Source organism: Chiloscyllium plagiosum, unplaced genomic scaffold (assembly GCF_037043375.1).
Source record: "Chiloscyllium plagiosum isolate Xiang-an unplaced genomic scaffold, Cpla_swu_hap1 HiC_scaffold_35, whole genome shotgun sequence".
Lineage (NCBI taxonomy): Eukaryota > Metazoa > Chordata > Chondrichthyes > Orectolobiformes > Hemiscylliidae > Chiloscyllium > Chiloscyllium plagiosum.
Window position 1 is genome coordinate 30,947,964 of NW_028270173.1, and position 13,281 is coordinate 30,961,244.

The 13,281-nt window shown below is 46.2% G+C and overlaps 1 protein-coding gene across 1 annotated transcript in view; it reads left to right on the forward strand.

Moving 5' to 3' along the window:
- Window positions 1-13,281, forward strand: part of LOC148140597 (cytochrome P450 2K1-like) — a 38,120-nt gene that overhangs the window by 20,269 nt on the left and 4,570 nt on the right. The window contains exons 6-8 of the mRNA XM_087978890.1: window positions 8,397-8,538; window positions 9,883-10,070; window positions 12,866-13,007. Of these exons, the coding sequence (XP_087835016.1) occupies window positions 8,397-8,538; window positions 9,883-10,070; window positions 12,866-13,007 (472 nt within the window). The remainder of the gene's footprint in view (window positions 1-8,396; window positions 8,539-9,882; window positions 10,071-12,865; window positions 13,008-13,281) is intronic.

Sequence of the window (13,281 nt, forward strand, 5' to 3'; positions counted from 1 at the left end):
AGTCGAGGAATAGGGAGAGGGAACAGTTAAATGCGTGGCTACAGGGATGGTGCAGGAGGGAGGGATTCCGGTATTTGGATAACTGGGGTTCTTTCTGGGGAAGGTGGGACCTCTATAAACAGGATGGTCTACACCTGAACCTGAGGGGCACCAGTATCCTTGGTGGGAGGTTTGCTAGTGCTCTTGGGGAGGGTTTAAACTAACTCTGCAGGGGCATGGGAACCCAGACTGTAGCTTTAGGGTGCAGGACCTGGAATGTAGGGAGGTTAGGAACATGGCATCAATTTCAAAGGAGGGTGCCTGTAAACAGGAAAGTGGTTTGAAGTGTGTATACTTCAATGCAAGAAGTATACGAAATAAGGTAGGTGAACTTGCAGCGTGGGTTGGTACCTGGGACTTCGATGTTGTGGCTATTACGGAGACATGGGTAGAACAGGGACAGGATTGGCTGTTGCAGGTTCCAGGGTTTAAATGTTTTAGTAGGGTCAGAGGTGGGGGTAAAAGAGGGGGAGGTGTGGCATTGCTTGTCAAAGATAGTATTACAGCTGTGGAAAGGACGATGGATGAAGACTCGCCATCTGAGGTAGTTTGGGCTGAGGTTAGGAATAGGAAAGGTGAGGTCACCCTGTTAGGAGTTTTTTACAGGCCTCCTAATAGTCCTAGAAACGTAGAAGAAAGGATTGCGAGGATGATTCAAGAGAAGAGTGAAAGTAATAGGGTAGTTGTTATGGGGGACTTTAACTTTCCTGATATTAATTGGGAAAGCTATAGCTCAAGTTCGTTAGATGGGTCAGTGTTTGTCCAATGTGTGCAGGAGGGTTTCCTGACACAATATGTAGACAGGCCAACAAGAGGTGAGGCCATACTGGATTTGGTTCTGGGTAATGAACCAGGCCAGGTGTTAGAATTAGAGGTAGGTGAGCACTTTGGGGACAGTGACCACAATTCGGTGACCTTTACTCTAGTGATGGAGAGGGATAAGTGTGCACTACAGGGCAAGAGTTATAGATGGGGGCAGGGAAATTATGATGCTGTGAGGCATGACTTAGGATGTGTGGCCTGGAAAAGTAAGCTTCAAGGCAAGGGTGTAATTGATATGTGGAGCTTGTTCAAGGAGCAACTATTGAGTGTCCTTGATAAGTATGTGCCCGTCAGGCAGGGAGGAAAGGGTCGTGTGAGGGAGCCGTGGTTTAATAAGGAATTGGAATCCCTTGTTAAATGGAAGAGGGCGGCCTATGTAAAGATGAGGCATGAAGGTTCAATTGGGGCGATTGAGAGTTATAAGGTAGCCAGGAAGGACCTGAAGAGAGAGCTAAGAGCAGCAAGGAGGGGACATGAAAGGTCCTTAGTTGATAGGATTAGGGAAAACCCTAAGGCTTTCTATAGGTATGTCAGGAATAAAAGAATGACTAGGGTAGGAATAGGTCCAGTCAAGGATAGTAGTGGGAAGTTGCGTGTGGAGGCTGAAGAGATTGGGGAGACACTGAATGAATACTTTTCGTCAGTATTCAATCAGGAACAGGACATTGTTGTCAATGTGAGTACTGAGTCACAATTAAGTAGAATGGATGGCTTTGAGGTATGTAGAGAAGAGGTGTTGGAAATTCTGGAAAGGGTGAAAATAGATAAGTCCCCTGGGCCTGATGGCATTTATCCTAGGATTCTCTGGGAAGCAAGGGAGGAGATTGCAGAGCCATTGGCCTTGATTTTTATGTCCTCGTTGTCTACAGGAGTTGTGCCAGAAGATTGGAGGCTAGCAAATGTGGTTCCCTTGTTCAAGAAGGGGAGTAGGGATAAGCCTAGTAACTATAGGCCGGTGAGTCTCACTTCTGTTGTGGGCAAAATCTTAGAGAGAATTGTAAGGGATAGGATTTATGAACATCTGGATAGGAATAATGTGATCAAGGATAGTCAGCATGGTTTTGTGAAGGGCAGGTCGTGCCTCACAAACCTTATTGAATTCTTTGAGAAGGTGACTAAGGAGGTGGACGAGGGGAAAGCAGTAGATATGGTGTATATGGATTTTAGTAAGGCGTTTGATAAGGTTCCCCATGGTAGACTACTGCATAAAATACGGAGGTATGGCATTGAGGGTGAGTTGGAGGTTTGGATTAGGAGTTGGCTGGCTGAAAGAAGACAGAGGGTAGTAGTTGATGGCAAAGGTTCATCTTGGAGTGCCGTCACTAGCGGTGTTCCGCAAGGATCTGTTTTGGGACCATTGCTGTTTGTCATTTTTATAAATGACCTGGAGGAGGGGTTAGAAAGTTGGGTGAGCAAGTTTGCGGATGATACGAAAGTCGGAGGAGTTGTAGACAGTGAGGGAGGATGTGGCAGGTTACAGCGGGATATAGATAAGCTGCAGAACTGGGCAGAAAGGTGGCAAATGGAGTTCAATGTAGCTAAGTGTGAGGTGATTCACTTTGGTAAGAGTAATAAAAAGATGGGGTACTGGGCTAACGGTCGGATACTTGGTAGTGTGGATGAGCAGAGGGATCTTGGTGTCCATGTACACAAATCTTTGAAAGTTGCCACCCAGGTAAATAGTGCGGTGAGGAAGGCATATGGCGTACTGGCTTTTATTGGTAGAGGAATTGAGTTCCGGAGTACTGAGGTCATGTTGCAGTTGTATAAGACTCTGGCACGGCCACATCTGGAGTATTGTGTGCAGTTTTGGTCGCCATACTATAGGAAGGATGTGGAGGCACTGGAACGGGTGCAGAGGAGGTTTACCAGGATGTTGCCTGGTATGGTAGGAAGATCGTATGAGGAAAGGCTGAGGCACTTGGGGTTGTTTTCATTAGAGAAAAGAAGGTTTAGGGGTGACTTGATAGAGGTGTATAAGATGATTAGGGGTTTAGATAGGGTTGACAGTGAGAATCTTTTTCCTCGTATGGAGTCAGCTATTACAAGGGGGCATAGCTTTAAATTAAGGGGGGGTAGGTATAGGACAGATGTTAGGGGTAGGTTCTTTACTCAGCGAGTCGTGAGTTCATGGAATGCCCTGCCAGTAGCAGTGGTGGACTCTCCCTCATTATGGGCATTTAAGCGGGCATTGGATAGGCATATGGAGGATAGTGGGCTAGTGTAGGTTAGGTGGGCTTGGATCGGCGCAACATCGAGGGCCGAAGGGCCTGTACTGCGCTGTATTCTTCTATGTTCTATGTTCTATGATTTCCAACAACTCTCTTGAATCTCCCCTTGATCTTCTCCCCTTCAGTAAATCTGTCCTGCACCCACGCACCAGCATTGACATTTTCCCAAAAGTGTGACACCAGAAGTGCATGCAATACTCCAGCTGAAGCCTCACCAATTTGTTTTATATATATTTGTATATAAAACAGAAAGGTGTGGGTTAACTTCCTGATTTATGTACTGTGACCAACAAAAGCTGTAAAGTTGCTTTAAAGGCCTTCTCAACCTGTCCCTCCACCTTCAGATTGGTGCAGTCTGTTGCCTCCCCCAATGCCCGACCATGAGTGAGTGGTATTTCTCCTCCCTCCACTTCCCAGCCCCACCCTTGGGATGTGGTTTTGGAACCTGGCAGGAGGGTGGAGGATGGGAGGGAGTGTCTATTAATCGAGTGGGAGTTGTCCCGGTGTCCAGCAACAGTCACCACACAAGGTAAGAAAGAAAGGAATCTGATACCTCCTACTCAGCCGAACAACTCAATTCTTCACAAGAGCAGCCATCACTGCTGGGTAAAGGTGCTGACTGGGTGCTGGCAAATCAGCTGCTAGGACACTGACTACCCAGAGAATCTGGGCTAATGAGCCTGGGCCTCACCAGGGACGTAGGCCCCAAGTGGTCAAAGTCTCTGTGTGCCCTCTCCTGGGACGTACCCCCACGGGACACAATTGCGACAGTGACCAGGCTCCCTTCCTCTGTCGGAGTCTAAATATTGGCCAGGGCACCAGAAAGCCCTTGACTGCACTTCCTCAACCCCGTGCCATGTGTTTCCTCATCTCTGCCTGAGAAGGCAAATTGGGCCTCATTTCAATATTTAACAATACAAGGCAACCCCTCTGACAGTGCAGCACTCCCTCGGAACTGCACTGACACTTCGGTGTGCTCACATTTATGAGATGTGGCCTGAAATTAGAAGACCATAAGACACAGGAGCAGGATGAGGCCATTCAGCCCATCAAATCTGCTCCACCATTCAGCGAGATCACGTCTGATCTGAGGATCCTCAACTCTGCTTTCCAGCCTTTTCCCCAGAACACTTCATTCCTTGACTCATCACAAATCCTGTCTCTCTCTCTCTCTCTCTCTCTCTCTCTCAGCCATGAATATACTTGATAACCCAGACTCGACAGCCCTCTGTGGTAATGTATTCCACAGATTGACTACCCTCCTTCCTCCTTATCCCTGTCTTAAATGTGTGACCCCTTATTCTGAACTCATGCCCTCTGATCCTAGAATGTCTCACCAAGAGTAACAACCTTTCTGTATCAACACTGTCAAGTCCCTGAAATATCTTTGCGACCTCACCAAGCTTGGTCACTCATTCTTCTGTCAGCCTCTGAGTCCAGGCCTAATCTACCCAACCTCTCCTCATACCTGCGTACCTAGCATCAATCCAAAACCCTTCCCTGGAATACCTCCAATGCCAATATATTGCCAGTCCTTAGAAAAGGGGAGGTGACGTCCCTGTGGTATTATCATCAGAATATTAACCCAGAGATCCAGGTAACTTTCTGGGGACCAAGGTTGAAACCATGCCAAGGCAGATGGTGGAATTTGAATTCAATTAACAAAACCCTGGAATCAAGAGTCTAACAGTTGAGAACAGAAGGGAGTCAAACAGTCAGGGCAGGCAGGGACAAAGCAGAGAACAAGGTAGGACTGATAAATTAAACTGGATTTGTTTCAATGCAAGGGGCCTAACAGGGAAGGCAGATGAACTCAGGGCATGTTTAGGAACATGGGACTGGAATATCATAGCTATTACAGAAACATGGCTCAGGGATGGGCAGGACTGACAGCTTAATGTTCCAGGATACATATGATACAGGAAGGATAGAAAGGGAGGCAAGAGAGGAGGGGAAGTGGCGTTTTTGATAAGGGATAGTGTTACAGCTGTGCTGAGGGAGGATATTCCTGGAAATACATTCAGGGAAGTTATTTGGGTGGAACTGAGAAATAAGAAAGGGATGATAACCTTATTGGGATTGTATTATAGACCTCCTAATAATCAGAAGGGAATTGAGAAACAAACTTGTAAGGAGATCTCAGCTATCTGGAAGAATAACAGGCTGAGTTTGGCAGGGGATTTTAACTTTCCAAGCATAAATAGGGACTGCCATAGTGTTAAAGGTTTAGATGGAGAGGAATTTGTTAAGTGTGTACAAGACAATTTTCTGATTCAGTATGTGGATGTACCTACTAGAGAAGGTGCAAAACTTGACCTACTCTTGGGAAATAAGCCAGAGACCATAATTCCAATAGATTTAAAATAGTGATGGGAAAGGATAGACCAGATCTAAAAGCTGAAGTTCTAAATTGGAGGAAGGCCAATTTTGACGGTATTAGGCAAGAACTTTCAAAAGCTGATTGGGGGCAGATATTCGCAGGTCAAGGGACAGCTGGAAAATGGGAAGCCTTCAGAAATTAGATAACGAGAATCCAGAGAAAGTATATTCCTGTCAGGGTGAAAGGAAAGGCTGGTAGGTATAGGGAATGCTGGATGATGAAAGAAATTGAAGGTTTGGTTAAGAAAAAGAAGGAAGTATATGTAAGTTATAGACAGGATAGATCAAGTGAATCCTTAGATGAGTCTAAATGCAGTAGGTGTTTACATAAGAGGGAAATCAGGAGGGCAAAAAGGGGATATGAGATAGCTTTGGCAAATAGAATTAAGGAGAATCCAAAGGATTTTACAAATACATTAAGGACAAAAGTGTAACTAGGGAGAGAATAGGGTCCCCCAAAGATCAACAAGGTGGCCTTAGTGTGGAGTGCAGAAAATGGGGGAGATACCAAACAAGTATTTTGCATCAGTATTTACTGCGGAAAAGGATATGGAAGATATAGAATGTAGGGAAACAGATAGTGACACCTTGCAAAATGTCCATGTTACAGAGGAGGAATTGTTGGATGTCTTGAAATGCATAAACGTGGATAAATCCTCAGGACCTGATCAGGTGCACCCTAGAACTCAGTGGGAAGTTAGGGAAGTGATTGCTGGGCCTCCTGCTGAGATATTTGTATCATCGATAATCACAGGTGAGGTGTCGGAAGACTGGAGGTTGGCTACTGTGATGCCACTCTTTTAAGAAGTGTGGTAAAGAGAAACCAGGGAACCACAGACCAGTGAGCCTGACATTGGTGGTGGGCAAGTTGTTGGAGAGAATCCTGAGGGACAGGATTTGTATATATTTGGAAAGGCAAGGACTGATTAGGGATAGTCAACATGGCTTTATGCATGGGAAATCATGGCTCACACACTTGATTGAGTTTTTTGAAGAAGTAACAAAGATGATTGATGAGGGCAGAGCAGTAGATGTGATCTATATGGACTTCAGTAAGGCGTTCGACAAGATTCCCCATGGGAGACTGATTAGCAAGGTTAATTCTCATGGAATACAGGGAGAACTAGCCATTTGGATATAGAGCTGGCTCAAGGGTAGAAGACAGAGGGTGGTGGTGGTGGAGGGTTATTTTTCAGATTAGAGGCCTGTGACCAGTGGAGTGCCACAAGGATCGGTGCTGGGTCCTCTACTTTTTGTCATTTACATAAATGATTTGGATATGAGCATAAGAGGTACAGTTAATACGTTTGCGGATGACACAAAAATTGGAGGGGTAGTGAACAGCGAAGAGGGTTACCTCAGATGACAACGGGATCTGGACCAGATGGGCCAATGGGCTGAGAAGTGGCAGATGGAGTTTAATTCAGATAAATGCGAGGTGCTGCATTTTGGGAAAGCAAATCTTAGCAGGACTTATACACTTAATGGTAAGGTGCTAGGGAGTGTTGCTGAACAAAGAGACCTTGGAGAGCAGGTTCATAGCTCCTTGAAAGTGGAGTCACAGGTAGATAGGATGATGAAGAAGGCAATTAGTATTAGATTAGATTAGATTAGATTACATTACATTACATTACAGTGTGAAAACAGGCCCTTCGGCCCAACGAGTCCACACCAACCCGCCGAAGCGCAACCCACCCATACCCCTACATTTACCCCTTACGGGCAATTTAGCATGGCCAATTCACCTAACCTGAACATCTTTGGACTGTAGGAGGGAACCAGAGCACCCGGAGGAAACCCACGCAGACACGGGGAGAATGTGCAAACTCCACACAGTCAGTTGCCTGAGGCGGGAATTGAACCCGGGTCTCTGGCGCTGTGAGGCAGCAGTGCTAACCACTGTGCCACCGTGCCACCGTGCCAAAGTATGCTTTCTTTTATTGTTCAGAGTATTGAGTACAGGAGGTGGGAGGTCATGTTGCGGCTGTACAGGACATTGGTTAGGCCACTGTTGGAATATTGCATGCAGTTTTGGTCTCCTTCCTATCGGGAAGATGTTGTGAAACTTGAAAGAGTTCAGAAAAGATTTACAAGGATGTCGCTAGGGTCGGAGGAGTGACCTTATAGAGGTTTACAAAATTATGAGGGGCATGGATAGGATAAATAGACAAAGTATTTTCCCTGGGGTCCGGGAGTTCAGAACTAGAGGGCATAGGTTTAGGGTGAGAGGGGAAAGATATAAAAGAGTCCTAAGGAGCAACTTTATCACACAGAGGGTGGTACGTGTATGGAATGAGCTGCCAGAGGAAGTGGTGGAGGCTGGTACAGTTGCAATATTTAAGAGGCATTTGAATGGGTATATGAACAGGAAGGGTTTGGAGGGATATGTACCGGGCGCTGGCAGGTGGGACTAGATTGTGTTGGGATATCTGGTTGGCATGGATGGGTTGGACCGAAGGGTCTGTTTCCATGCTGTACATCTCTATGATTCTATGACTCTATAAGATCATGGTGACTAGTGCCTTGTATAGTTTGAGCAAATCCTCCCTCCTTTGATATTCCATTCCCTTTGGAATAAAGGCAAACATTCCATTTGCCTTCCCTACTTTGTGCTGAACTTGGATGCTAGCTTCTGGTGATTCACAAACAAGGACTCCCTAATCCCTCTGTTCTGTCACTTTCTGCACTCTTTCTCCATTTCAATAAAATTCAGCTCCTCCATCCTTGCTGTTAAAGAGCGGAACCTCCCATTTCCCTGCATTGTATTCCATCTGCCAAGTCTGTCATTGTCATCGTGACGTTCATGACCAGAGGCTGGAAGGATCACTATCCTTGGGAACACAGACCCCTGTCCAGACATTGACGGAGCTGGATATTTTCCTGAGAGAGGCGACACACTCTCCTTTGTTTCATTTTGTCTTGAAGGAGCTGGGAGGTGAAGATTTACAAAGTAAGAAAAAGGATATCGTGGTTACAATCACTGACCTGTTTGCTGCTGGCACAGAAACCACCTCCACTACCATCTGCTGGGGACTTCTTCTGATGGTAAACTACCCAGAAATCCAGAGTAAGGAATCCTTCACTCTGTGTTTGTTAGTTTGGTGGTTGTGTCTCAGTTGGAATCTGATTCTAATCTAATATTATTGCTTGTATAATTGTATATTGTTGCTTGTAATGTATATAAATGGTTGGATGGGGAATTCGGACATGACTGGATTGAACCATTAAATGGCAGAGCCCTTTGTAGCACCAATGTACAGAAACATTTGGTGTGCAGGTCCACAGTTCCCTGAAAGTGACAACACAAGTTGATACGGAGGTCAAGAAGACATCTGGGCGTGCTTGCCTTCATTGGGCAGGGATGGAGGATGAAAAATGAGCAACTCATGTGGCAGTGGTGTGGTACTTTAGTGAGGCCATATTTAGAATATTGTGTACAGTTCTGGTCACCACACTACCAGAAGGATGGGGAGGTTTTGGAGAGGGTTCAGAAACGGTTTATGAGGACATTGCCTGGTGTAGAGGATATTAGCCATGAGGAGACAGTGGAAAAACTCAGTTAGATTTCACGTGAATTTCGAAGGATGAGGGGTGACCTGATCGATGTTTACAAATTATGAGAGGCATGGATAGAATGGATAGTTGGAGTCCTTTTCCCAGGGTAGACTCTCTGTCAGTCTGGTTCACTAGAATAAATAATTACCTCGCTGTCTGATTCTGAATTGGACTGAAGGCAAGAAGGATTTATGTCGGCTGAGGTGAACAATTATCCCAATAAACAGGTCTCTGCAGAGGGGACGGGGCGACTTGGATGGATTTGTTATACCTTGGAACTTAATGCTTTTGGTATCAGAGTGCCCACTGCACTGGTGTAAATAAGAGAGCTGATAATTCAGGGCCTTTGGACAACACCATCTCCATTCACAGGTCAGGAACGGTCATGTACCTGAAATGTTTGACCTCTTTAGGGGGATACTCTGGGGGTGGCCCTAAAATGTCCCTCCTGGGATCATCCTGACCCTGCCGAGTTTCCTGCCCAACGCTTATTTTGTGGAAACTTTGGCTCGACAAATCAGCACTTTCAATCCGATCCTTTTCAAGGGTAATAAATATGAATAGTGGCATGGAATTATTGTACATTGTCAAATTGTCCTCAGTAGTGAACAATAAAAATTGACCTTGGAGGTTAGCACACAGTGGGTGGTATCACATCAGCTGTGTGTTTGGGGCAGTTTGATGTTTATGCCTGTCAGAGTTGATGAAGCAAAGTATTGAGAGGGGAATGTACTGGCAACGGAACTGATAGAGCCCATTCCATGTCACTCAACAACACAATGTTCTCCACTTCAGTTCATCCTGCTGTAAACTGTTTCCCTCCATCCAAAGATCTTTACCTTTTTGTCTATTTCAGGGAAGGTTCAAGATGAAATTGACCGGGTGATAGGAGCTGGTCGATTCCCGAGAACAGAAGACCAGAGACACATGCCTTACACTGAGGCTGTGATTCACGAAATCCAGAGATTTGCCAACATTGGCCCCATGAACCTTCCTCATTCGACAACCGAGGACACGCATTTCAGAGGGTATTTCCTTCCAAAGGTATCAGAGATACAAGGCTTACTTTTCACAATTTGTGCCACTTGGAGCATTGTTAGAGACAAAAGAAACTGCAGATGCTGGAAACCAAAGTAAACTAACAGGAGGCTGGAAGGACACAGCAAGCCAGGCAGCACCAGGAGGTGGGGAAGTGGGCGTTTCGGGTGTAACCCTGCTTTGGGACTAGGGGTGGGGGTGAGGGGGTGGGGTGGGAGATGGGGGTCAGAGTGGTGAGGTAGGAATAGGTGAACACAGGGAGAGGGCACGATCTGGTTGGTCGATGGGAGGAATGTATCCAGTTGGTAGGCGGAAGGAAGGGTCGATCAGAGGAATGGAAGGGAGGGGGAGGGGCTGGGAAGTGAGCTGGATGGGGAGGTAGGTTAAATGAAATTGGAGAACTCAATGTTGAGTCTTCCCGGCTGTAGGCTGCCCAGGTGGAAGATGAGGTGCTGTTCCTCCAACTTGTGGTCTGGCAATGGAGGAGGCTGAGGATGATCATATTGGAGAGGGAGTGGGAAGGGGAATTGAAACAGGCGGTGACTGGGAGGTCAGGTCAGCCCCTGCTGGCCCGGCTGAGATTCTCGGTGAACCTTTCCTTAAGTTTACGTTTGATCTCCCCAATGTAGAGAAGACCACATCGGGAGCACCTGATGCAGTAAACTGGGTTGGAGGAGAGGCAGGTGAACCTCTGTCTGACCTGGAAGGACTGTTTGGGGCCCTGGAGGGAGGTGAGGGAGGTGGTGTACTGACAAGTTTTGCATCTTTTCCAGTTGCAGGGAAGGTACCGTGGGTTGGATGTGGGGTGGCGGTGAGATGTTGGTGGGGAGAGTGGCACAAACCAAGAACTGCCGAAGGGAAGGTATTTTTCCCGGAGGGCAGAGAGGGGTGAGGAGGGGGAGATGTTCTTGGGGTTGGGTCTAGTTGGAGTTGGCCAACCTGACCTCCCAACCACCACCTATTTCAATTCCCCTTCCCATACCCTCTCCGACATGTCCATCATCCTTCACCTCAACATTGAGCTCTCCAATTTCAAACAACCTCCCTTCCCATCCCCCGACTCCCTTCACAGCCCCTCCCCCTCCCTTCCACTGCTCCCTGCCACCCTGCCCACCCAAAACCCTCCCCCACCCCCCACCGCTTTATCTGCAGCTCCCCTCACCCCTACCCCCGGTGCTGTAGAAGGGTTTTACTTGGAACATTGTTGCCATGGTAATAATATTGTGGTACTTTCTGAATAAATACAGGAACTGAGTTAGAAGGGAAACAAATTAAAAGGGGGAATTTCAATGTTGAGGATTGCTATTAAAGTCTCATTGAAGGTTCCCATCACACAACCTTGTAAGAAATGGGGAAGTGTGCTGTTTTTACAGATATCGAAAAGCAAGAGTGTGTATGTGCAGAAAAGGGGTACAGTTAGGCAAGCATTAGGGAAATATATCTTTATCTTTAATGAATAATTGTGGATAATTAAATACTAACTTCAGTGCAGAAATATTAAAGCAAATAATTCTTTTTAATAATAGTCTCAGCAAAATAGCTGAGACAGCTGAAACGCACAAACCAAGCATGGAAAGGTAGATTGTTAAAAGGTATGTTCAAGAATGGAATGTACCTGTGAACAATGGAAGATGTTCCAGGCAAAGTAAAAGGACCTCAGGATACAAGTTTCGCCTTATGTCAGCACTTACAGAGGGAAAGGTTGCCAACTTGGAGAAAAGGGGACAATAAGGGCAGAGTGCAGCTGGGTAGTGGTAGAATACAATAAGAAAGATTGGGTAATGGAAGAGTCGGGAGAGGTGACCTCACGCAGCTCAAAAGTATAACTGTGAACTAGTTTGAAAGTTCATTGCTCATTTGTTTCTGCATTTGATGCCCTTTCTTGCAAGATCGTAGAATAAATTGCCTTGTTTCCAGTTTTGGTGGTCTCGTCTAAATTTTGTTAAACTTGTTCCTAACAACCTCAACGGTGAAAAATGAGGCCATTTCTCCCATCACATCTGTACTAGCTCTCTTAAGCGTTTTGACAGAACCAAACGCCTGCCTTTCCCCCATAAGCCATTGGTCCTATTGAAATAATCATCAAGTGCTCTCCTGAATGCCTCATGTGACCCTGCCTTGACCGTACTTCATTCCAAACCCAGTCACTAACTGTGGGAAGAGGTTTGATTTTAAATCTCACCTCACACTTGTGTTTTTTAAAATGCATTAAAACTGTGCTGTCTGATTCTCAATCCTGTTACAAACACTTTGCACTCATCAGGACGATGCCAATGTAAAGGGTACATTATTGTTAATGAATGAGAGGAGAGTGCTGATTGGTTGGCCAGTAAACCCTGAGTAGCAGAGGCTAAAGCAAATGCACCAGTTAATGATGACTGGCGCTTAACTTCCAAGCTCTGTTTAAGTTTAAAACTGGGCAGGTTGACTATGATTGCCCTGAAGGGTGAACTGGAGAGAGGCAGTCACCTATTTTATTGAGTTGAATGGCACAATCTGTGTACGTGTTCCTTCTGTCAGCAAGCAGCAGGGCCCTGTGCACTAATCTACCCAGCCTCCACTGCAGGTAAATATGTCCCACTGCAGGCCAAACAACAATTTGGATTTTAGGAATTGAGTTTCTTTAATCGTGGGGATGAGCCGTTACATTTGACAATAAGGTGGAGCCCGTTATAACCTGAGGTGTCTCGTGAAACTAACAGGATCAGGGAGAAAACTGGGTTTTCCACATCCTGCATGACTCACTCTCCATTAAACACAGGCACAGTAACACATTCAGAATGGCTTTCCGTGTTTTTCAGGGAACGTACGTTATTCCTTTACTGACCTCGGTGCTGTACGATAAAACCCAATGGGAAAAGCCCCACCAGTTTAACCCGGCTCACTTCCTGGATACTGATGGGAATTTTGTGAAGAAAGACGCCTTCATGCCTTTCTCTGCAGGTAACCGGTTGTAAAAGGGGCCGTGTGTTCCGTTACTAAAATATTCCCATTTCTGAAGTGAGGCAACTGACTGTGGAGAGCCAGCTCTGATTTGAACTGGGAGCGAGCTCCAAACTTTCACAATGGGTTGAGCTCCCCCATTTGGCTCTTACTTCATCCACGGTATGTGGGTGTCACTGGCTGGGCCCAGGATTTATTGCCCGTTCCCAAGTCACCCCTTGAGAAGGTGGTGGTGAGCTGGCATCTTGACCCGCTGCAGTCCGTGCGCTGTAGA